General features: G+C 35.7%; 1 protein-coding gene across 8 annotated transcripts in view; it reads left to right on the forward strand.

The window, feature by feature from the left end:
• Positions 1-26,613, forward strand: part of LOC121425644 (kinesin-like protein KIF20A) — a 43,340-nt gene that overhangs the window by 4,487 nt on the left and 12,240 nt on the right. For 4 of the 8 annotated variants that reach the window (XM_041621777.1, XM_041621779.1, XM_041621778.1 and 1 more), the window contains exons 4-26: positions 588-796; positions 1,254-1,398; positions 2,087-2,314; positions 2,763-2,874; positions 3,367-3,438; positions 4,030-4,179; positions 4,856-5,021; positions 5,723-6,043; positions 8,809-8,957; positions 9,412-9,580; positions 10,145-10,234; positions 12,369-12,485; positions 13,237-13,350; positions 14,053-14,169; positions 14,962-15,078; positions 17,089-17,205; positions 17,918-18,034; positions 18,594-18,710; positions 19,093-19,209; positions 19,385-19,501; positions 21,321-21,437; positions 22,688-22,792; positions 24,805-24,915. In XM_041621777.1, coding sequence (XP_041477711.1) covers positions 588-796; positions 1,254-1,398; positions 2,087-2,314; positions 2,763-2,874; positions 3,367-3,438; positions 4,030-4,179; positions 4,856-5,021; positions 5,723-6,043; positions 8,809-8,957; positions 9,412-9,580; positions 10,145-10,234; positions 12,369-12,485; positions 13,237-13,350; positions 14,053-14,169; positions 14,962-15,078; positions 17,089-17,205; positions 17,918-18,034; positions 18,594-18,710; positions 19,093-19,209; positions 19,385-19,501; positions 21,321-21,437; positions 22,688-22,792; positions 24,805-24,915 — 3,194 coding nt within the window. The remainder of the gene's footprint in view (positions 1-587; positions 797-1,253; positions 1,399-2,086; positions 2,315-2,762; positions 2,875-3,366; positions 3,439-4,029; positions 4,180-4,855; positions 5,022-5,722; positions 6,044-8,808; positions 8,958-9,411; positions 9,581-10,144; positions 10,235-12,368; positions 12,486-13,236; positions 13,351-14,052; positions 14,170-14,961; positions 15,079-17,088; positions 17,206-17,917; positions 18,035-18,593; positions 18,711-19,092; positions 19,210-19,384; positions 19,502-21,320; positions 21,438-22,687; positions 22,793-24,804; positions 24,916-26,613) is intronic. The other 4 variants (XM_041621783.1, XM_041621781.1, XM_041621782.1 and 1 more) reach the window with 4 other exon arrangements.

Genomic DNA, 26,613 nt, shown 5'->3' on the forward strand with positions numbered 1-26,613 from the left:
ATCTGGTCATGCACAATTTATATTATTGTTATTCTCATTTGGAGAGTCTCTATGTCATTAATTATTGCATTGCTGAAATTAGTGTATGATTTGCTTTATGGGTTGTGCATAGTGTCTGTGAACTCTTGCAAGTTAACTCACATCAAAGTGAATTGTCAACAGAAATTATGAAACAGGTGAATGAAGAGAACAGAGATTGGTTTATTTCTGAGAAGCTCATTCAACAATATGATGGTCTCCATTGGGGCCCTGTGACAATGTACATATCATAACATAGCAATTATAACAGTTCATTTACATAAAAACATTGGCATGAATAAATTAGCAAGTTCATGTAAAGGAATCTTTAAGCTAAAGTGGTAAGTAAGAACATACAATTTACAATAAAAGTACAATGATTTAAAAAAAAAAGTTGTGAATTGTTACAATTAGCCAAAATTTGTAAAAAGTAAGCAAGTAAGATTTGTACATTGAATTCATGATTAAGGGAGAATTTAAGAAATAGGGAAATGAGCAAAGGGACACAGTTTCAAACAGGGAAAGAGATGGATTATCTTTCATTTTCATTTTGTTTTCATTGTAACCAGGTGTTCCACAAGATGGTGGGATTTTACCCCGCTCCTTGGACGTCATCTTCAACAGCATTGAAGATCGCCAGTACCTATCAAACAGAGTGAAGCCTCGCTACTTCTGCGATGTAGTAAAACTCTCTGAAAGGCAGCAGAAGAAGGAAGAAGATGTCAAATCAAAAGTGCTTGCTTTGGGCAGTATCCCTTCCACTGGAGCAGGAGATCAGGTAACGGGTCGTTTTCATCAAGCAAAATGTCAGAGATTTTGCAGACAACTGTTAAAAGCTGCAGAAATTCATGCAGGTTATTGGCTGAGGGACATTTCTCAGTTTGTTTGTTAAAGGTTAATTTGACCACCCCGTCCCACCTCCCTGTCCCTAGTTTACTATGTAATCTAGTTAATAGCTTGCAGTTATTTTCATGAAATTAGTAAACATGAAAATGCATTGAACAATTTGGAGTTACATAGGTTATCGTTTTTTTTTTGCCAGACTCCTAATCTGTATTAAAAGCAGGTCTGCTCTAGGTCAAAATTTGATTGTTTACTTTTAAAGATGTGAGAATTTGGTAATAAATAATCTCATTTCAAATGTTTCCATGCCTTTTCCATCCACCCTGTTTTTTTTATTGTACAACAAGTCTATCACAATTGTTATTACTTATGAACAACTCTTTTCTATCTAGACAACAATGTTAGAAGGTGAGAGCATGACAGATGATAGCCTAAATACGGACATATCACATGCATCCTATTCAGCCACCAATGATGATTCCCAGGACTCCTCAAAGCTCTCAGAGAGTAAGATGTCCACTACCAGAGACATTGAGGGTAAGACTGAAGTACAGTTCTAGTCATGAATAAGGACATAAAGGTTGGGCGATGCCTACCTGAGACATTTATTTAGATGACTGGCTCAGCAAACAAGAAAATAATTCTTTATGGGGCGTTGTGGCCCAGTGGATTAGTCCTCTGACTTTGAAACATACTCGTGGGTTCGAATCCCAGACATGGCGTAATTTCCTTCAGCAAGAAATTTATCCTCATTGTGCTGCACTCAACCCAGGCAAGGTGAATGGGTACTTGGCAGGATTAATTCCTTGAATGCACGAGCGCTGAAAGGCAGCTCGAGCTAAAGCCGGGGTAATAATAATAGTAGCCACAGGCATTGGAATAGAATATTTCTAGACAGATGGTGCTATATATTAGAAAGTGAGAAGTTTTAATAAGTAATACATCTAAAAATTATATTGCCATTTTATACCCATTTTATTTTTGTATATTTGTAAACCCCGACTAGTGAGGAGAGCTTCATAACAGAAACTAGTTTTTCTTTTAGTCATCCTCAGGCACTAGTCGGTGGTAATTTATTCCTCTTGTATATATTCATGTTGTCTTTTGCCTGGAAATAAAATAAATAAATAAAAATAAATATATAAATAGTCAAATTAGAATTTAAGAATTGCCTTGTGATCTGCGTTCATTGTGGTTGTCCTTTACATTAACCTTTTCTCTACAGCTATGGGCAACCAGACCTTCTTAGACGAGGTCAACGCACGCATTCCGGATGATACCATGGTCAACGTGGAAGCTCAGGGCCCAATTAAGTTCAGCGTCTGGGTGTCCTTTGCCGAGATCTACAATGAGTACATGTACGATCTCCTTGAACCCCTACCGAAGGAGAAGAAGATCAGGCGACAGGCGCTCAAGCTTGCCGAGGACAAAAATGGGAGCATCTATATCAAAGGTATGATTTTCATCCTTCATAGTTATTTGTATGTTATATTGTAACTGTGCTCAAGTACAACCAATTTCCTCTTCATAGTTTCAGCTTTTGTCCCATAAACAAATAAGTATGAAAAACAATGTATGTAAATAATTTCTGCACTGATAACCCCCCCCCCCCCTCCCTCACCCCTGTTTGATTGTTATTACCTGTGTCAATATCATCATGGTTATGAGAGTAAATACATACATGCATGTAGGTGAATGAAATAGACAAACTGACCTCACTTCACAAACTCTCCATAAAATGAATAATGATACACCAAATTAGATCAACAAAATCAGCAATAGGAATTCTCCATAGATTTTTCTTTTATATGGAATTGGGTTATTGGCTGACCAAAGACCTTGTTATTTTAGATCTGTAGAGATTAAAATTGTTCAATTCATTTATCATATCTTGTGTGAAGGACTGAAGCAGATTCAAGTCAACTCTGCAGATGAGGCTTACAGGATTCTGAAGATAGGTCAGAGAAACCTCAGCATAGCAGCAACCAAACTCAATCATTGCTCCAGCAGAAGGTATTAGTGTCATGCTATTTGTTCTCAAAAGATTTTGGGGACCTTTACATTGCCTTTCAAGATAGGCTTTTATATTGTCCTCATTCTAAAAGCCTCTTAAAATCATTCACTTCTAAAAAGACTGGGTTATTTCGATATCGAAAATGACTCAGAGTCTGATACAGTAGCACAATCTATGCTTAGAAATTCTATCTACATTTAAGAGTTACACATTCAGTGTACGTATTATTCTAGCTTGTGGAAAATATTAACATTAAAGTTCTAACCTTATGTGAATGAAATTAAACTATGGAAGTGGCATTTGCAAGTTTTTATTTTTCATTTTGTTATCTTGGTCTAACTGTCTTTTCTACCTACCTGTTTTGTCAGTTGGCATATTGTTATAAATCTAATTATTTGTATCTGTCACTGTAGTTATATGATTCTGATTCTGTTTTGTTTGGTTGTTTTTGTTTTTTACTCTCAACTGCTATATATGTTTTGATTTTACAGTCACTGCATCTTCAGTATAAAGGTCCTGAGAGTAGTGGATGTTGATGATCCCCATGTTGCCAGAGTTAGCCAGTAAGTATCTTGGTCACTCTTCTATGCTATCTATTTAACAGAAATTAATATTCTCAATTTAGTTCATATATCTTGATGAATCATCCAACATTCATAATCAATTTCGAATCCTAGCCATGGCGTGTTTTCCTTCAGCAAGAAATTCATCCACACTGTGCTGCACTCGACCTAGGTGAGGTAAATGTGTAGCAGCAGGAAGTAATTCCTCAAAAAGCTGTGCACACCAGAATCACTAGACTAGCTTAGCCGGGGTAATATAGGAGCGCCTTGAGCACCTAGCAAGGTGGATATGTGTGCTATACAAATCCTATATTATTATTTATTTCATAGTTTGGCTATGTATCCTTCAATTGAGGCTTTATTGTATACGTGATGTAAATATAAATGGTTGTCATTTGTAAGCTTGAAGGAATAGGAGTACAGGTCATAGTTTTGAATCTAGTTTGTCCCAATGAACATTGGTGTCCAAATTGACCTCGCACTTGCATTGATAGCTCCTGAATCCAATATCTACTTTGTCTTTCTGATAATATGTGATAATTTTCTGTGACACTTTGAACAAACGCTCTTCTCATCTTGTCTGTATTCCAGCCTATCATTCTGCGATCTTGCCGGATCGGAACGTTACACCCGTACACAGAATACAGGAGAACGTCTCAAAGAGGCGGGAAACATCAACACTTCTCTCTTGACTCTAGGAAAGTGCATCCATGCACTTCGCTACAACCAAAACCATCCAAAGTAAGTAAATATTATAGGTGGTGCTAGGATAGCTACCCTTGAGAACAGTTGGCCAGGGGGAGTTGTCTCCAAGGGAAGCTTTTCTTTGGGAGGAGTAAACTTGAAGCTTTTCTTATTGGGAGATGCTTAAGTTTTTTATTCCTAGTCTAATTTGTTTAAAATGTTTACAATTTGTTTCTCACTTTCTCTTGTTTTCCTCTTTCCACAGTTATTTTATTACCAAGGTTGTGAGTCCGTTTTAATTTCACTTAAAGAAAATTGTTGCACAATACATTAATTGCATCAGTGTTCTTTTGTAGCGCAACTAATGTACTACAATGCCTTGCACTGATTTGGTGTTGGGTAAAATCCTAAAATTATTTACCGTGCCTCCTCATCCCTGTTTAAAAAAAATTACTGAATATATCACAGTCCACTAATGAATAAGAAATTAGTGAATGAATAGTCTAGAATATCAAAGCACTTTTAGGCTTTCCAACACCTTGTTTGGTTGATGTGCTGTTATAACGATCAAATAGCATTATTCAGTGGTGTGAGATTTTAGCTATTTAGCTGATTTCAGCTATTTTAGTTCTCCTTTGTACGAAATTATGGGAGCTCTGTCAATTCAATTATTCCTGTTCTATTTTTATTTAATCACTACCCTGATTTTTGTAAATATTTTTATTGCTTTCAGGGCGCATCCTAAGATCATCCCATTCCGTGAGAGCAAATTAACAAGACTATTTCAGAGTTTCTTCCTTGGGAAGGGCAAGGCCTCCATGGTAGTCAATGTTAATCAATGTGCATCAGGCTTTGATGAAACCATGCATGTTCTTAAATTCTCGGCTATCGCCAAACAGGTGAGATGCAAAGATTCATACCTAATGCAGTGAAATTTATGTTTTTAAGGACTAGTGCTGGATGATATTTGATTTCAGTGTTAGTTGATTATCACCAGCAAGATATCGCAGTCTTATAGAACGTTCAATATGAGTTGCAATTCTGTTAAGAGCAAGGATGGGGAAATGAAAGTAAAGATCTTGGTGCTTTTCCACAAAAAACCGGCATTTGAGTATCAAATTACTGACTTCTGAGTTGGTTGAAAGCAATACAGAGCATCATTTTTGGTCAATGAATAGTGATTTCCATGTACTTTTCATAATTGCCAATATTTTGGGCATATCGTCTTACCATAAAATATTAACATAATCATGAAACCATTATTGCATGATATTGCCAAGCACTAGTAAAGACTACTGGATGTGAAATACAGTGAGACCTACATTAATATGGTTGTCTTTTTTTCTGCTGTTAATCTAGTCACTTTTATCTGAAGGTAAACTTTAATTGCCATGGTTGCAATGCTCAGTATTTGAAATAAATGTGAAACATCAGTTAATTATATTGATAACCCTCATTGTCATAATGATAATTTTGCATTTCCATGTGCTAACCAGGAGATATTTCTTCTCGATACAAAAGGACAATAAAATATATTCATTTGATTAGACGGAATTCATTCAAGTGAAAAGTAATGATTACCATTCAAACTGTACTCCAGGTTACTACTGTCACCTCCAAGTTGGACAACAGATGGAAGGAGCCTCCTCCAAAGAAATCCAAGCGATCTGTACGGAACGTCTCTCTTGCTCTCAACCAGGCCCTCGACTGCAATGTTAAAGGTCAAAGGCCATCGATACCTTGGGCGACCCCTGGCACCATCGCCCAGGTCATGAAGGAGACGGGTCATGTCACCTCTGTTGAGGATACAGTCTTTGAAGTGGATGAGGAGGAGGAGGAGGAAGAAGAAGAAGAAGAGGAAACTATGGAATCAGAGGTGGAGGATACTCCTGTCGCTAAGAAGGATCAGAATGCTATCAAGGTGAGACCTGTAGGGACAGTGATTTTCCGCGATCGCGGAAAACGGACGGAATTCACGGAAAAGGCCTTTTGAAACGGAAAGTGGCATTTCAAACGGAAAATTTTCCCTCAAAATACACAGAATAGCAACAGAAATTACTCCAAAATAACAACAAAATGAGAATATGAAATGGCCACTAAACCCCAGAAAACACGATCTCATTTCGCTACAATCATGACAATTCACACATCGTGACTGCTGTCGACATCAGCAGACTCGATAGTACCCCGCGCCCGTACCCAGCCGGCCGGGTTGAGCTTCACATCGCTTCATATCGCTCAACTGCACTGTCGTGTGTTGGTGCCATCTATGTTTTAATATGTAACAGCACGATATCGTGGTCTTAAAATCCAAGATGGTGGATTGGCGAAAGTCGTTGACTGATGATAACAATTTAAAAAAAAACCCAAAATTATCGATGAAATTTTATTTCACCGTAAAATCATGCTAATAATGAGAAAGGTGAGGATGTATGTATGCTAAATTTGTTTGAAAAATTATTAAATGCACCCGCATAGATCCGATTAGAACGGATTCTATTGTGTTGTTGGTACAGTAGCAGATACAAATTTTGGCCAGTGCGAGTGTACGCGCTGTGATTTTGCTATTCAGTGTGTAAACGGAATTGTCACTTTTCCGTGTGTACAAAGTCTATGGGGAAACAGAATTTCTGTTTTCTGACATGCTGAAACGGAATTTGACATTTTCTGAAACGGAAAAGGCCATTTTTTGAAACGGAAAATCACTGTCCCTAGACCTGGATCCCGTAACACAAAGGTTAGCGATTAATCACTTCAAAGGACAATTCTGATTAGTTAATAGTCATGTAAGTCTACTTAGCAAAATGCGCATGGAACAATGGTCTTGATTGGTCATTTCAGTTAGCAATTAATCGCTAACCTTTGTGTTACGGTGCCCAGGGGCCGGTAACACAAGGCTTAGCAATCATCGTAGAACATTTTACCATTGATTGCTTTGGCCACAATGCACATTGAATCGTGAAAATCAAGCGTTGGATCAATTGCTAACCTTTGTGTTTCAGGGCCCATGTTGAGTGTTTCATGAAGTATTGTGTTCTGTGAAATCACAGACTAATTTGTTCTGAGTCGATCAGATGCAAGGACTCATTGTTTCAAATACCCCCCCCCCCCTTCCCATGAGGATGTGAATAGATGGTGATGGTTGCTGTGTTATATAAATGGAGGGAATTAATGTTTTGTTTTCATTGGGTTTTCCATCTTTCTTTAATCTGTTCATCGGAAATTACATTTTGAATTTATCCTGACCATGCTTTATATAGCCTTGCAACTGACCAAGCAAGATTGTTTAACTTGTAACATATTCAAAGCAGATATGTATAAAGAAAAGTTTATGACATTTGCATGTCAGAAAGGCAACACGATTCAGTTGGATTGTGTTATGCAGGCAAGACCTTTCAGGCATTCTTGTTAAAGCTTCAGGTCTGAAGTAGACTATCAATTCATGGGGTCAGAGTCCAGGTGCATGTATTCAGAGATGTCATGAAAATAGCTTGTTCTTGCAGTATCTTATTTATTGTCTACGCATGGTTTAACCCTATATAGCCCGGGCTATTTTGAAATTGCATAGCCCGGGGGGGGGGGGGCTATTAGGTCCCCCTCAGATCTCAGCCATTCATCGACCGATTGCGACCAAATTTGGTGTGTGGGTGTCTCATTATGTATTTTACAAGAATGCGTTGTCAAATTTGTGATATTTATTATCATTTTTTATTTATCTAATTAATTATGCAAATATTCAAATTTTTTCAAGGAATTTTCATTTTTTTTTAGTTTTCCCCTCATTTTTTGAGAAAATGCAATGGAATCAAGCATGTTAGTAGCCAGTCATGTAATCTAAAAGACAGCTCACTCAACTGTATTGAAATTGTATAATTATTAGATTATAATAGTAATTAATTATGCGCATATGCTAATTTTTCCCGATAATATTCTCGTTTCCTTCTGTGTTTCCAAATTCTTATGTATTTCTTTGTTTTTAATTTATTATGTATTTCTTTGTTTTGAAATCTCTATTTTTTATTGTTTTTTAAATCTAGAATAGTTCGTGATAGCCCAAAAGAAAGTTATGTGAGGAAAAACAGAAAAAACATTCATCTGACAACACTTCTTGTAAAACCCATACATTGTACACACAAAAGTCAATGGAAATTGCCATTTTCGGTGACATTGGTCACGAATATGTGCTATATCTCCGCAAGTGTACCCCCGATTTTCGCAAACAGGGTCTCAAAATGTGCGGGAGATGTGAAAGAAAAAAGTCTTGAAATTTCAGCGTATAATTTTTTTGCATTTAGAAATTATCGCGAAAAATGTCGAGGGGGGGGCCTTTTAGGCCCCCCCCCCCCCCCGGCTATATAGGGTTAAAGCTAAATGAGAGTAGTTGCAGTAAAACACTTATTTCGTGAGAAAGTCTGTAAAACCGAGCTGAAATAAGATCACACTGAAGATTGCCAACACAGATAGGCACACGTGGGACAGTGTTTTATTTTTGCTGGAATAAAGACCCGACGGAAGTGACCGAATCTGCGCTTATTTTGCTTATTTCTCAGTAATTACACAATTTCTTCCAGAATCCTTTGGAACAAATTTTTATTCATACAAACAGACACTTGGGTGGTCATTATAATAGATTCTGTAAAAAGTCATTTTGAGATCGTTACCAGAACTGGAATATATCTTTAACAGATCCAGAAAGAGCTTCTTGCTGTGATTGAGGTACTGAAGCAGAAGCTGGTTGATGAGAAAGCAGAGAAGTTCTACTTGGAAACCAAGATCAGGGAGGAAGTTTGCCAGGAAATGGCTGAACAACTGGTAGAGATCGAACAAGACTACAAGTTAGTTCAGTTGAAAATATTTTTACTTTTAAGATTGCCATGGTCGTAGAGGATCAGTCATTCAAGTTTGTCCTAAGTCTTTCACTTCTGCACCTCAGAGTAATGCAGTAGATCAGTGGTTTTTTTTTTTCATAAATACTTACATAATTTTCAGTTATCTTGCCTGTAATACAATATGTCTTATAAACATAGGTTGTATTTTAAGAAATGTACAGTATGCTATTTATTTCTCAGTTTTTTTATTTCTTATATTTTATTTTTCACACATTGGTCTCTTCATGTGTCTTCATATGATTCAATTACTTGCATGTATTGCAGGATACCAAAGGATGACGTTTTTTTTTTCATAATTATTGTATTAAGTATTGTGTTGAAATATTTTCATTAAATGAAACAGAAAATGGATTCCAAATGCTACAATTATAAATATTTCATTTTATTTTGTATAACTTAGTGAACGTCTCGAGGAAGATAAGCAACGAGCCGAGGAGGTGTATGAGAAACGTCTAGAGCTCTACGCCAGGTCCGTCAAGAAACCACATAAGAGGGGGCAGAACGACAATGATGGGGCTGATATCCAGGTTTCCAGCTCCCTTCTTGCCGCTGAGCAAAACAGAGTCAAGGTAAATGAAAATAATGCTTTGTGTTCTACCACTATTAATTATTTTATCAATTTTGGTATGGCTGAGTCAAAGCAGTTGGACTGCTAATATAAAGAAATGGATGAGAAATTCAACATCACCAAGGACAGAGAATATCAACCACTTTATTTCCTTATCTAGACCTGTACATCAAAACTTTCACACGATGCTGTATTTCTTTAATCAACCAACTGGACCTATGGAAACAATAGTACCTAGCAGGATTTCACAGTTTTCCTATTTGAATTAATTGGCGCGACGGCCTGTATAGTTATAAAAATCTCAGTGCTTGGATGCTGCCATTCTGTTCTGTTTGTGAGATGTCAAACCTATATTACATAGATACCAATTTTGATACTCCCTCAATTATGTACGCGGTAATTTGATCACTTCTTCCTCTGTAATTTTCAAAGTTAGTCTGTAATAGTTCACATCAATGGGTTTCCTATCATATTGATATTATTCAAAGTCATGTAGTTAAAGCATTCTCTTGGAGCTCCATTCATGTTTGAATAACGATATATTTTTGGTCTTTTATATTTTCAGGATCGTGATGCACAGATAGAGTCATTGAGGGCAGAACTAGAATCAACTGAACAATCTCTCAAAGAATTCGAAGATCGGATGCACAATGAAGTATGCTAACAATGTTAAAGGACAAGTCCACCCCAACAAAAACTTGATTTGAATAAAAAGAGAAAAATTCAACAAGCATAATACTGAAAATTTAATCGAAATCGGATGTAAAATAAGAAAGTTATGGCATTTTAAAGTTTCGCTTATTTTCAACAAAATAGTAATATGAACGAGCCAGTTACATCCAAATGAGAGAGTTGATGACATCACTCACTCACTATTTCTTTTGTATTTTATTATATGAAATATGAAATATTTTCATTTTCTCGTCATTGTCATGTGAAATGAAGTTTTATTCCTCCCTGAACACAAGGAATTCCATTATTTTAACATTTTGTGCTTCAGGCAAGGAGGTCCTAATTGTCAAATTCGTAAAAATTGAAATATCGCATAATTCAAACAATAAAAAAAAAAGAAATAGTGAGTGAGTGACATCATCGAAACTCTCAGTTGGATGTAACTGGCTCGTTCATATAACTATTTTGTTGAAAATAAGCGAAACTTTGAAATGTCTTAACTTTTATATTTTACATCCGATTTTGATGAAATTTTCAGCATTGTGCTTGTCTGATTTTTTTCTATTGATTCAAATCAACATTTTTTTGAGGTGGACTTGACCTTTAAGAATTTTTTTATGATTTAATGAAATTATTTTGGGATTCTGGTCTTTCTTGTCTTCATGCATGTATAGTCTTGTCAATTTTAGAGATGCCTTCCCTACCTTCACTGAAAAACACTTGATTTTTTCCCCCTTTCTATTTAGTTCATTGATACCATGCTTAATTATTGTTTTGATTTTAAATATATTTGGTTTGTAAATCTGTAGTATTAATTTTCCACTAAGGATTAGCCCCATCCATATCCTTATTTTTCAGAAATTTAGATGATGAATGATCAAGTTCTTTGTGATTCTGAAGACTCGAGTCTGTAATGAATTAATGTGGCTGCAAAAACAAACTGAATTCCATATCCAGTGAAATAAAAACGATAAAGAAATATTAAGAGTTTTCACAGTAGTCTGGAAAAATAAACTTCGTTTTCTGAATTCATTGTCTCACCTGCATAGCAGAGTGAGACTATAGGCGCCGCTTTTCCGACGGCGGTGTCAACATCAAATCTTAACCTGAGGTTAAGTTTTTGAAATGACATCATAACTTAGAAAGTATATGGACCTAGTTCATGAAACTTGGCCATAAGGTCAATCAAGTATTACTGAACATCCTTTTAGAGTTTCATGTCACATGACCAAGGTTAAAGGTCATTTAGGGTCAATGAACTTAGACCATGTTGGAGGAATCAGCATCGAAATCTTAACCCGAGGTTAAGTTTTTGAAATGTCATCATAACTTAGAAAATATATGGACCTAGTTCATGAAACTTGGTCATAAGGTTAATCAAGTATCACTGAACATCCTGCATGAGTTTTATGTCACATGACCAAGGTCAAAGGTCAATGAACTTTGGCCGAATTGGGTGTATCTGTTGAATTACCATTATAACTTTAAAAGTTTATGGATCTGATCCATGAATCTTGGACATAAGAGTAATCAAGTATCACTGAACATCCTGTGCGAGTAGTTACAAGTCACATGATCAAGGTCAAAGGTCATGTAAGGTCAATGAACTTTGGCCATGTTGGGTTTTTTTGTTGAAAATAACCATCATACCTCTGTAAGTTTATTTGTCTAGTTCATAAAACGTGGACATAAGAGTAACCATGTATCACTGAACATCTTGTGCGAGTTAGAGTAGTTTTCAAAGTCAGCACTGCTGCTATATGGAACTGCGTGATGCAGGTGAGACAGCCAGAGGCATTCCACCTCTTTTAAAATTTGCTCTGCAGCTATATGTTCCATTTCTTTTCATGTTGTTTGCCCTTTATGTGTATGTTTACTTTATATCCATCATGATATTTATTAAATTATCGTGATTCATATTCAACATGTCTTGACTGCGAATGAAGGCTTTTATCTCGTGTTTTACATTACAACATATTTTAATTACCATATTCTTCTTTCCCTCATTCCAAAGTTTCATCACCCTTAGCTTCCATTCTCAGTGATATGTGGGGATGTTCCCTTTCATCATTTTTTTTTCTTCTAAGAATGTAAGAGCATTAAATATTTCATTACAGGTTACTGAACTGAAGAAAACGATTGCAGATCAAAAGACATGCATAGAAGAAAATGAGGCCAAGTCTGCTGAGCAAGAGAAGACATTCATGGAAACTAAAGAAGCTCTTCAGATTAAGGTACAATAGGGGCAAAACTAATCAGTTTATTTGACAGTAACAGGACTGTATCTTTTGGTGAATAATCGACTGCCATTTAAAAAGCCACTTTTGATTTTGTGACTTTGAGAATAAAAAAGACAGAAATGTGCCAAATTTAGTTTAAGAATATTCCTTAAGATCCATTTTCACCTGTAAATGTGAAGTTCTTAACATGAAATAAGGACAGGATCTTTCTTAGGAAAGCATTACCAAATTAATGATATTTAAGCTGATATTGAATCACAAGATTTTGATAGGATTATTTTAATGAAAAAAAATCGAACAATATGGTAATATTGACTTTTAAGTATTCCTACTTTTGTATTTTCAATAATAACTTGCTAAATCTTTGTTTCATATAGGGTGCTTCTGTATATTAGATGCACCCCCCCACAAAAAAAGAGATACAGTATCTTTCGTTTCAGAGTAGTGATCAAAATGTAATATATCAGCTATATCATGTATTAAAGCAAATGTAGTAGTGGTCTTTGTTTAAAGTCTTTGTGACGTCATCTACATGCATGTTGCTAATTTGAAATTTCCAGTGGTCTAGTGATTATAAATTCTTAAAGATACTAGAAATTCATAATTTTTACTATTGTTTGCCTGATTCTTATACAATCTTTCCCCTATCTGTTCTCTGATTTTTATTTTTGTTTTAAGAAAAATGTATTTTTTGGTTTGATTCCATTTATTTCAAATTATTGGTTTTTCCCTATTTTGTTTTTAGATCGATGAATTAACGAGAACCGTCGCAGAGCAGAAGCATAGATTGGTAGAACAAGAAAGAGAGATTAGCTCCCATGAAGAAATGAAGGGGGGTAAAGATGCCCTTCAACAACAGGTTTGGGTTTTTTAACTTGCTTTTTTAATGCAAAACTGGCGGGTGCCACAAATTCTGCAAAAGTTGTGCAATTAACGTTGCAACCAACATAATGAAATGCCAAACCCTCCCAACCCCCATTAATTGCGTATTCCTATGTAAATTTCACCTAAATCAAACATATTTCTGTGGTCCATGGTGGTTTCACATCACATATCACCCATTCACCTGTACTTAAAATGAAAATAAACATTATTAAAATACTTCCATTTATGTTGTGAATTTTTTTTTTTTAAGTATACATATTTGAAGGAAAAAAAACAGATATTGGTGATTGAGGAAGCAATTCTATACTTGCTTTTGAAGAGGATTTGGACAAATCTTTTTCTCCTAAAGCAAAAGTTGTGCAATTAACGTTGCAACCAACATAATGAAATGCCAAACCCTCCCAACCCCCATTAATTGCGTATTCCTATGTAAATTTCACCTAAATCAAACATATTTCTGTGGTCCATGGTGGTTTCACATCACATATCACCCATTCACCTGTACTTAAAATGAAAATAAACATTATTAAAATACTTCCATTTATGTTGTGAATTTTTTTTTTTTAAGTATACATATTTGAAGGAAAAAAAACAGATATTGGTGATTGAGGAAGCAATTCTATACTTGCTTTTGAAGAGGATTTGGACAAATCTTTTTCTCCTATGAATTTTCCAGATTGCAGAGCTGAACGAGACTGTTGCCAATCAAAGGAGAGATCTTGAAGAAAAAGAAGATTTGTTGAGTCGTCAAGAGAGCCGTCATTCAGAAACAATGGCAAAAATGGACAACAGAGTATGTGATGTGATTGTATTAAAAAATTTAAATTTGAGTGGTAGCCCTGACTAGACCCAAAAGTGAAATTGACAAATCATTTATCAATGAAAAAAAAATTTACTTCATAACACTGCTTTCCAACTAAGTACTACTTTAAAATAGCTCCAGTTACCTGGCTTCGAAAATAGGCTTTGTTGTGCTTTAACCCTAATAAGACGGGGGGGGGGGGGGGGGGGCTGAATAGGATAAACCTGCCTTGCAATTTTTTTTTACCGCGTCGATCGCTGACTTATTATTTTTAAGTCTCGTGTAGCTTTTGAGACTAAGATTGCGACCCCCAGGTACACGGTTCCGAAATTTTGCAACATTTTCGTAAGTGCATGCAGACCCGAAATTGCTCAAAACCATAAATTTTTGTACAAATCCAATGCAATAGTGTCTTTATCCAAAATTCACATATATATATATATATACATATATGATAATTTTTCCCTTTGCTGATTAAAATCAATTAATTTTATTTGTTTATGCTCAAAATAAAGTCTCTGATAGTTTATATTTAAAAAACAATAGAAGACAAACAAAGAAGATATCCAAAGTGCTTTTGAGTTCCTGTCTTGAAACAATTCTGTGAAAAAATGTTATGTATATAGGGTATTTAGAATATGCATTGTTGGTGAATACAATCAAAAGTCATGTACCTTTTGACATTCTATGCACTGATGTGATGCAGAAATGGGATTATGTCATATGCAGGATGAGTACGGAAACTGTAGCTTTGTACATACTTTCATTTGCTTTCATGTGTAGATTGAAGAACTGGACCACATTGTTCAAGAGCAGAAGACGACATATTCACAGGCGATAAAACGGATAGACACGCACAAAGAGGAAGAAGCTGAAGTCAAAAAGACTTTACAAAACCAGGTATGTATCATTAAGCTCTTTGGAGAAATCATTGACACCTAAAAATAACAATAGTTAAAAGTAAATTAATAAATTAACCAATAGATAATTTTTTTTAAATTGAATAAATAAAAAAAAATGTCTTGGACATTGAACATGCACTTTCTATGGAAAGGAATTCAATATTAAACATCTATTCTGCCTGATATATATCAATGTCTTTTTTTTTTCATGCATCTGATTTATATCCCGTTCGCAAAAAGGAATAGACACTGTTGATCTATACCTCTGTTTGGCAATAAAAGGGGAATCAAGCCTTGGTAATAAAATGGTTCATATGAGAAGAAAAAATAAAAACAGAATAGTGAACTTTTGGAAGGAATAAGAGAAGTAATATAACAGTTAATTGTTTGAAAAATTAAACGGGAAATTCAGAGCGAAGATTGTTAGTAGAGGTTGAACTGCTCTCATAGTTATTGTCTCACCTGCATAGCAGAGTGAGACTATGGGCGCCCCTTTTCCGACGGAGGTGGCATCAAATCTTAACCAACTTAACCAAAGCTTAAGTTTTTGAAATGACAGCATAACATAGAATGTATATTGGCCTAGTTCATGAAACTTGGACATAAGGTTAATAAAGTATTACTGGACGTTCTGCCTGAGTTTCAGGTCACATGACCAAGGTCAAAGGTCATTTAGGGTCAATGAACTTAGAACATGTTGGGGGAATCATCATAAAAATTTTAACCTAAGTTTAGGTTTTTGAAATTTCATCATAACTTCGATAGTATTTGGATCTAGTTCATGAAACTTGGCAGTAAGGGTAATCAAATATTACTGAAACATGCTGCTTAAGTTTCAAGTCTCATGACCAAGGTCAAAGGTCATTTAGGGTCAATGAACTTTGGCCATGTTGGAGGTATTTATTGAATTACCATAACTCTGAAAGTAATGTTCTAGTTAAAAAACTTGGACATAAGACTTGTCAAGTATCACTGAACATCTCGTGCGAGTTTCATGTCACATGACCAAAGTTAAAGGTCAACTTTTAAGACCAATTTTGCGTCACCCGGGTACGCGGTTCTGAGGTTACGCAACGTTCTGTAAGTGTATGTCAGACCAAAAATTGCTCAAAAACGTGATTTCGTGTACAAAGTCAATGTAAATTGTGTTTTCAACCAAAAATCATAAATGTATGATTATTTTTAGTTTTGCTGGCCTAAATGTATGTATTTTATGCTGTTTATGATCTTAGAAGAGTCCCCAATTAATTTCATTGAAAAAACAATGAAAAACAAAAGGTCCATAAAACAAAGAAATACATAAGAAATTGCAAAAAAACAATATAATACATGAGAAATTGATCTGATATCACAATTTTTTCATGTACACTTGCTAAGAACATCACAAAGAGTTTCTATGCCAAAAATTAGAACAATTAGAGCTTTATTTATGGAGTTAGAGAAAAAATTATGATTTTGGACACTAATTACGCATAAATTAGCATTATTATGAAATAATGATTCACATGAACTAAATTACTATACACTTTTGTAGATAATATTCCAGACAACCTGCGTGCCAATTTTTGGCACGGTCGACGGCCGAGATCTCAAGGGGTTCCTGGGAGGCCCCCCCCCCCCACGGCCATATGAACTCCCAAAATACCCCGGCCTAGATAGGGTTAGTATGAAATGTAGACTGACTAGTCTTAGGTCACATGATCAAGGTCAAATACCATTTTGGGTCAAAACGTGGTATCGTATCATTATGTGAATGGTGTTTTGTTTGTGAATAATTATTTTATATTAGTTTTCAAAGTCAGCACTGCTGCTATATTGAATTGCGTAATGCAGGTGAGGCTGCCAGAGGTGCTCCACTAGTCTAATTCTACATCAAATTTTTATGATATTTTCAGTGCTATGCATATGTATTTGTTCAAATCAACTTCTAGTCCAGGTGTATTTTGCCTCTAGCCCATATGGTTATGCAAAAGGTGAACTATTTCTCATACTCTCTTTATTTATATAGATTTCTGAGCTTGAGGGAATAGTTGACGAGCAGAAGAAATGTCTTGCAGAGAACGAAGAAAAATTCAGTGCACAGGAGAAAGATCATACCCTCCGCAAAGAAACCATGCAACAACAGGTATTTTATGGCATTTGCTGACTTTTATTTTAATTGATGCTCATTGTATCATGTAATGTTTGTTGAAAATAGATATACTACAAGATTGTGATGAATTCGATAAATACTGCGCAGAATGCCCGCTTTAGAAAGCGTGTGGTTTGAAAATCATGAAAAACATAAAAGGGTGCGTTTGTAATATTTTCATAAATTTTTACCCTAATCACGTAGCCTTCCTAGATTCCCTTTTTTCCATTATTTTAGCGTTTTTCACACCCTTCTAACGTTACGTATGTAACGTGCCCTATCTTGAAAAGACATCCTTTTTACATTATTTTTTTGGTCGCGCATGGTATCCACTCGTCAATGTAAGTGCCCCCCCCCCCCCCCCGGGCCGTAGAATAGCCTAACCTCCTATCATCTTCAATTTTTCTAACGACCATAAATTGCTATACAGTACAATGTCATGCGTAATATTCTTCTTATAATAAGACTAATCCTTATTTTGCTCTGGCTAGTCTCTAGTTTTTAGGGTTAAATGTGGAGCAAAATCTTACAATTGAAATAAAATGGGTGCACAGGCTCAGCAAGATTCATAAGATATGAAGGTTGTCATTTCCAGCTTTTTATCAAAAGGGTGACACTCCAGACCCATTGCACACCGTACAGATTGTAGCCAAACAGAGGTTGGATGCTCATTTATGTTGTAAACATGTGTGTTATATCTATGTAGATTGCTGACCTAAACCAAGTGATTCAAGATCAGAAAAATGAGCTTGCCGAAAGGGAGACACAAATAAGTGCACATGAGAAGGATGAAATGGATGACAAAAATGAACTTCAAAGAGAGGTTTGTTAAGACGATGATGATGATGGTATGGTGGTGGTGATGACTATGATGATTATGATGATGAGGATGGTGGTGATGATGATGATAATGAGGATTATGATGATGACGATAATGATGACAATGAGGATAATGATGATGATGATGATGATGAGGATGAGGATAATGTGGATGATGATGATGATAATGATGATGACAATATGGATGATGATGATGATAATGATGATGACAATGTGGATGATGATGAGGATGATGATGATGACAATGAGGATGATGATGATGACAATGAGGATGATTATGATGATGATGATGATGGTGATGATGATGATGATGATGACAATGAGGATGAGGATGATGATTATGATGATGATGGTGATGATGATGATGATGATGGTGATGATGATGATGGTGATGATGATGATGATGGACGACAACTATGATAATAGTGATGATGATGATGATGATATGATAATGGTGGTGGTGGTGATGATGTTGGTGATGATAAATGTGTATCAATGACAATGGCGACTGTGACAATGATGATTCTGATTGTTCATTACAGATTTCCGAGCTTAAGAAAGCAGTTGCTGATCAACTGAAATGCATAGATGAGGAAAAAGCTAAATCTGGCACTCTTGAGAAAGAGATGGTTGAGAGTAATAAGGCACTGCAAACACAGGTATGTAGTGATGAATGAGTTAAAACAGACAGATTTATTCATAGAAAGCACTGATATATATTTATTTAGTCTGATTTGTAAGGTATTTCATTTATAATCCTGTTATGTTATTGTTAACAGTTATAAATTATCAGGTCTGATTCAAACATACAGATGTATGTTCCATTGCATTTCATCATTTAATTAAGAGATAGTGGAGATTTATAAAAATGCCTTCTCCCCCCCCCCCCCCCGAAAAAACAAAGAATAAAACGCAGTCAAATAATTATTTATTTTTTTATTTTTTTTATCTGAAAATATACACCTGATGGAAGGGAAATATTGTTCTGATAGATTCATTTACCTAAATGCATCTCTTTTTTTTTCTTCTTGAAAAAAAAAGATAACTGAGCTTGAGGGAATAGTTGAAGAGCAGAAGAAATGTGTTGCAGAAAACGAAACGAGATTCAGTGCACAGGAGAAAGAACATACTCTCTGCAAAGAAACCTTGCAAACACAGGTACATTTCTTTATTTTCTACTTGACCCTATCTAGGCTGGGGTATTTGGGGAGATCATACGGCGCAAGGGGGATTGTTTTTTTTGGTGCATAGACTGATACTGATGTACCATTGTAATATTTGATCAAGCCTCTGCCTGTTTATTAATTTGTTTGCCCTCTGTGTAATGTTTTAGATTGATGGCTTGAACAAGAAGCTGGAAGAACAGAAACTAATGCTGTCACAGAAAGAGACAGAGGTAAGCGCACACGAGAAGGAACAAGCAGAGGACAGGGAGGCTCTACAAGAAAAGGTATGTTTACTATTCATGATGCTTGCTCTTTCGTTGTTAAAGCTAAACTTGATTATCACCCGTATCAGACATGTGAGCTGGTCATTTACAAAAGCGTATTGCCCTACATTTTCTGAATATCGGGAAGGGTAGGTATATTGTTTGTATTTTCCTCGGTCTCAATGCGCGTATTTACTTTGCATGCAGAGACGGTGCAAAATATACCTTTGTATTTTCCCTGGTCTCACATCCGGGCATTTGAGGATGCGTATAAAGAGATACGCTTCATAAGGATCCGTGCACCAACAATATACGTCATAATAAAGACATCACTGGATCCGAGCGCTTGCAAGTACGTCATAATGGTAAAGTTCAGAGCCTAGACCCTTATATTAACAAGACACAATAGAACTCTATTTTCAAAATAAATATCACCATTATCATGATTTTTGCTCTAGATATCTGATTTGGATGATAATAAAAATATTGACTGGCTCTTCTTTCAGGGAACATCAAATATATTGCCCTTAAAGACCCATATTGCCCTCGTCTAAAGACTCGGGCCAATATGATTCTTTTGCTGGCAATATTTTTGATGTTCCCCTCAAGGCCAGTCAATATTATATAAATATTCACAGCAAACTATGGTCTTTGACCCAAAGAAGACTGGGGGTAAGGGGGGTTACTGATTCAGTCCCCCCCCCCCGACATTTTTTGCGATAAATCCGCCGCTCTAAATTTTTTGTCCGCGTCGCTCGCTGAATTTTTACTTTTAAGTCTCGAACAACTTTTGAGGCAAAAATTGTGACCCCCAGGTATGCGGTTCTGAAATTACACAACATTTCATAAGAGCATGCAGACCCCAAATTACTCCAAAACGTGAATTTGTGTGCAAATTCTATCTAGAGTATGTGAAACAAAAATCAGCATTTTAGGGGCATTATTTTAGTGATTAGAGCAAACTTCTAATTTTACACATAAATAAGCATAATTAATGAGCAATGAGATATTTTTGCAGAATTTGGTATTATAGTTTTGTAGATAATGCCATGGGTAAAGCGCATGCCAATTTTTGTCACGATCGTGCAATCGACGGGCAAGATCATAAGGGGAGCTGAATCAGCCCCCCCCCCAGTCTTCTAAGGCGTCAAAATAGCCCAGTCTATTTAGGGTTAAAACCAAGGTCAATTGTGAGCATATCATAGAGCTATTGTGGATCAAATAAAATCATGTAGTGAAATCATGAAGTCACAACTAAAAAGCTTAAAAGTGAGAACAATGAATGATGTTTACACATGTGGGACCTTGTATTATTGTTTTTAGATCATTACCAATGCTGGCATTTAAGTTTTAAGTGGATATAAAAATATAGAAATAGGATTGATTTCTGTATATGTTCTTTGGTCGTGAATAGTTATCGATTTAGCTTTGAAATTATATAGTTTGGAAATGGTTGTAGGCCAAGTGAATATAAGTCTTGAGTAACAATGCTTTCAATATTACCCAATCTATGGGTTACAAAAATGAATTGAAAAAATTGTTTTAAAATGCATTTCACTTCTTGTAGCCTGCATCTAGCTTGTGTGTATTGTGAATTCAATGTGGAAAACTTTTCAACATGCGCTGATATGATTTGACTTTATTTTACATATTTCGCAAGACAAACGACAATATGAAAACAATATCAGAAAACTCATGAGAATACAAATCAGACAAGGCTTAACAATTAATTCAAATTAAAGACAATTTAAAAGAGTGAAATATGAGGGAACCTGCGTAATGAGAAGGAGAGGACAGATTGATTAATTCTCAACTGATATGAATCACAATCTTTGTTTAGATTGATGAGCTTAAGACTGTTGTTGATGTTCAGAAGGATCAACTGTGTAAGAAAACTGACATGATAGACACATTGGAGAAAGAGCTGGAAGCCAGGAAGATTGTCCTCGCTGAAAAGGTAACAACATCCAGCTCATTTCAGGGGTTGGTGGCTCTGTTGAAGAAAGCACAGGAGAAGTATAAGTAATAACTTTTAATAGTTAAAGCAGGGTTAGGAATTCCTGAGAATTTTCGCAATGGAAAATTTTCTACAGGAATTTTGTGGGAATTTTCAAGAAATGGTAGGAACAACTTTTATGATAACTATAGGCCAACACTGAATAAGAAGGAGTGCCCAGTCAGATATTGCTCTGTAAGCTAGGTTCAAACCAAATGCTCAAACTGTCAGACAAAGCAGAATTGTAACAAAATCCATGGAAATGTTTTCAGTGGCTGAATAGTTCGCATGATGGCAGTACACTGCACATGCATTGCACTCGAGATACTGCTCCTAGAATATTAAAGGGGAAGTCCACCCTGATAATAAGTTGATTTTAATAAAAGCAATAATGTTAAAGAAGCATATTGGTGAAGTTTTGATTATGAGAGAGTTATGATTTATGAAAGTTTTTAAATGAGAATGAAACCTTTGGAACAAGGTAGCGTGTGTGAAAACAGAATAATCAAAGAAACAGATCAACGAAAGTTTGAGAAAAATCGGACAAATAATGAGAAGGTTATGAGCATTTGAATTTTGTGATCATTAATGCTATGTAGTTCCTCAAATTAGCAATGCGACAAAGATGTGTGATGTCACTTGTGAACAACTCTCCCCATTACTTTAGTATATATTTCACTTAAATTGCCTCTTTTATCACATCTATCAGTAGATCATGTGTTCTTTCTATAGGAGGGCATGTAATACAGATTTTTTTTTTAATATATCATGGATAAACAGTTTGTATCACCATAAGAAAAAGCAAAAAAAAGATACATTTTGAGGGTAATTTATAGTCCATCAAAGGGAAAGTTGTTCAATATGTGACATCACACATCCTTGTCACATTGCCAATGGAAGGATCTCCATAGCATTAGTGATTGCAATATTCAAATGCTCCTAACTATCGAAGGGGGTATGAAATGAGTTGTTTGGTGATACATGTATAATCTCTGCACAATTCAAATTACTTTTTTTTCAAATTGCATTTAAAAGATGGGGGGGGGGCTCAGAGGCCAAACAAATCTGCCTAAAGTATGGCACCTTTCAACATGATTTCTGATGAAGTAATGAATTACTGAAACAGCAGATAATCTCTTTGGCCTCAAGTCGTTTTGTAGAATTGATCAAATATTACATTTTTATTCAATATTTATACTCTCTTATTCTAGGTTGGAGAATTGACAAGTATCATAGAAAAACAGCAGTCTGAAATAAAGAAGCAAGCAGAATGCCTTGATGTGAAGAAGAAAGAAATGGAGGAGCTCACTCTACAGGTATAACAAACAAACTTTGTTTTTTGTGAGATTTTTTTTATATCAGAAGACTGTGAAATTTTGATTGACTTGACTTGACTGGAAGTGAACTAAAGAAAGTAAGATCAGATTATTTGAAAATATGTCACAGTTGATGAATTTTGATGAAGGTTTTTAATAGAGTGTCCGAACTTCCGCCAATATGTGTTGATGCACTGCTGCGCACATAACATGGTCAGCACAGATTAAACATGCCTCCAGTAATTTTACATTACATTTTTACAGAGACTCACAATTGAGGAAATAATTGAAACACAAGCACAGCAGTCATTTTCCTGACCTTACTAACACATTGACCCCCATTAGTAGCATGAGTTCCATTTCATTTAATGAATTTCACTCTGAAAATGCGGTTTGGATCGGTCGCGACGGCGCAGACATTCTTCTTCACACATTTTCAAAGGCATCTCGCATCTCAAGAAAATAGTAAAGATTTTCAGTGTAAAATCACACTTTTAGGTGATTTTACACCATGAACGAAATAAATTCAGGATAAAAAAATATATTCACCGAAAAAAGTAAAATTTTCATTAGTAAAAAAACCTGGCGCCAGATATGAAATTGGTCGTGCTGGGTGTGTGTGATACGTTCTCTGGTAAGAGAGACACTTGCTTGGTGAATGATGTGCTTGGCTTTGGGAGAGTCGATGGGAGACTTTAGTTGAAGTCCGGCAGGGATGATGTGGGAATGACGTTCCATTGATTGATCTGCATCCGCTGATGAACAATAAATTACAAGATACAATCTAATGTAAGTGATTGAGGTTTCTCTGTAGAAGGTAGTGAATACACACTCGATGATTGCACATCACATGCAAATCACAGACACATGCCAGACTCTCTCAGCTCAGACATAACATAACAATGGAAATTTCTATGACTTGTCATGAGCCACATGTTGCATGTTATTCAGACACACTGTAGATTGACTCTATGAAAATGCACACAAAATCCAGACACATTTCATCTCATCTGTCTCATCTTCTCTCAAATCCCATTGGTTCTGCACGTTATGATTGCATCTTTCACTCTCCTATCTCGAACGTGACATGCCTTGACCTAAATGCACCAGTACGATGCGTAACACAACTTTTGAAGATAGTTGGGGTCAAAGTGATGTATATTCATTAGCCATTGCTTGTGATAAAAAATGGCTCGCTGACGTCATTAGCAACATTCACAGAGACCCCTCCTGGAGACGCTTTCAATTCATAAGACGTAAACACGTATTGTGGATGACTATATTTTGAAAGGCTTTTGAGCTGTAATTGGCGGGAAAATGTCAATTTTCGTTTGTTCAAAATTTTGCTGTAAAATGGATTTACATCATGAATTTGGTAGTTGGTATGAGTGAAATTTTCTCTTTCAAATGAATACAGTCATAGCACATAAGTCTAACTCGATCCAAAGATAAAAATTAGGTCCAGACACCCTATTTTTAATCCAGAATAGAGCTTCCAGTGACTGATGCACAACAAGGAGGGATATCGTTTTTAAAAATGATATTTGGGGCTGGATATTTATCTCAGCTTAATTTCACTTCTAATTCACTAAATTTCTAATAGTCTGGACGAAATTTAAACGTGGCGCATATTAATAGGACAATCAATTCCAATGAACATAATAATTGAAAACCAGCAATATGAAAATAAAACAGCAAAAATGCTTTGATGTGAATATCAATGGCATTGTAATTAACCCATCACAGGTTTTGATCAATATTTAAGTTTGTATTTTTATTGACTTTTTCAGTTATCTTAATTTCAGATCTTATGTCAAAATTTCACTGAAATAACAAAGAATTGTTTAATTTTTAGAATCTTACATTACAGGACAAAGTGGGTATTGCTCTTGTAGGTGTCCATTCACTGTAAAATTCAAGCTTTGATCCTTTGTTTAAACTTGGTATTTTTCCCAAAATCTTAAATACACTCTGTCTCTCTCTCTTTCTCTTTGTTCATTATCAATCTACAGCAACACAAGGATCTTGAGGAGCATGAGACTCTAGTGCATGATCTAGAGGAGCGAATGGAACTCCTCGGAGGAGCAGAGAAACAGCTCGCAGATTCCAAGAAGGAGATAGCTGTAAGTCAAATTTCAATTTTTGAACTTACAAATTAAACATTTGATATTTGTATTGGCCCACTCTTTTCAACTGGCCTTTTCAGATGTTGAATAAACTGAAGGAGGGGGGGGGGCATTATGCCCCTATTCTAATCCTGGGACCCGTTTCATAAAACTTGTTTTGATAACAAATTACAGTTTCAAGCTACTGAAATCAGTTGATCTGGAATGCGATTGCTGTGGATGTGAGGTGAATCTGGTCACCCCCGTTCATGGGGGACAAATCTGGATTGAAAACTTTGGATTGATGATGATGATTGATCAGCTGATACTAAAGTTATAGAAATTTCGCACTTGTTATTATTTGTAACAAGTCTTTTCATAACTCGTAGTACTATAACAAATTATTAGTTACATCAATAATTAGATGTATCTACATTTTCTGGTTAATATTCACCTAATATTCTGGCAGTTGGTCTTCCTCTCAGATAGTCTGATACCACCTGGGCTACATTTTTTTTTATCATGTAATCAAATACAAAATGCATGTAATACATTGGGTTCATAGACATTCTAACCGTACGGACTTTTGGTTTTAGATCTAGCTTTTTTTAGTCTAACTAGTTTTTAGCCCAACTAGACGTTGGACCAAATTGGACTAGGTTGCAATTTGACCAAATAGTTAGTTCACTAACTGGTTGTAGACAAACTTTAATTCAACTCAAGTTAGTAGGCAAGGCTCGACATTAGCGGTGGCCCGGTGGCCCGGGGCCACCAAAAATTCATCTCGGGCAACCATTATTGAAGAAATGTTAAGTTTTGGTGGCCCGAATCGGGCAACCAATAATTTTCAAAGTAGGGCAATTTTTCTCCCGATTTTGCATGCATTTATCAACCTTCTACAGTTAAAATTGCAAGCCAATTCGTCATGCGCCTTTTTTGTTAATCTACACACAAATACACACACATAAAGATTGCATAGTCATGACAGTATGTAGGCCTACCGCTAGCATACAGTAACTATTATTCAGCCGGCCGTGCCCGCTGTCTGGCTGAGCTTTGCATGCATGAAACCAATGCAGCTAGCTGTTTACGAGCAGACTATTCAGACCCAGGGAGCTGCGATACGAAATGTTACTGCTAAGAAATCTTCCCCAGAACTTTGGAAATCTACGTCAAAGTCACATTTTACACCAATGAAATGCCCTTCTACAGTCCATATTACTGAAACCTGATTAATTGCAAGCATTAAAAGGAGGAATTATGACCTCTCTTTTGACTCAAAAAGACCGATTTCCAAATGCATTAATACACATAGGTGAGTACATCACAGTCCCATATGTGCATTTGTATGTATGTTGATATTTGGTTTATTTCGAAGCTGTGTCTCTTTGAGCCAAAAATAAATAGGCCGCTCTTTCTTTCTTGTTTACAAATGACTTCTTAAACCACTCTTAAGGAAGTAAATACTTTGGGAAGGCATTTCATTGATATGACATGTGATTTTTTTCCATCATTTTGTCAAATATAGGGAAGGAATTTTCTCACTGTTTTTTCCAGATAACTTTTGCCATTTTATTTTTTTCTTTCATTTTTTTCAGTGATTAAACCATTCATACCCCTTCCCATTGAAAATGCCTGATTAAAAAACATGTTTCTACTGAATAATAATTTTCCCCATTTTTTGATAATTTTGTTTTATTTATTTTTCTTAAATTT

The sequence above is a fragment of the Lytechinus variegatus genome, chromosome 12 (assembly GCF_018143015.1).
Source record: "Lytechinus variegatus isolate NC3 chromosome 12, Lvar_3.0, whole genome shotgun sequence".
Lineage (NCBI taxonomy): Eukaryota > Metazoa > Echinodermata > Echinoidea > Temnopleuroida > Toxopneustidae > Lytechinus > Lytechinus variegatus.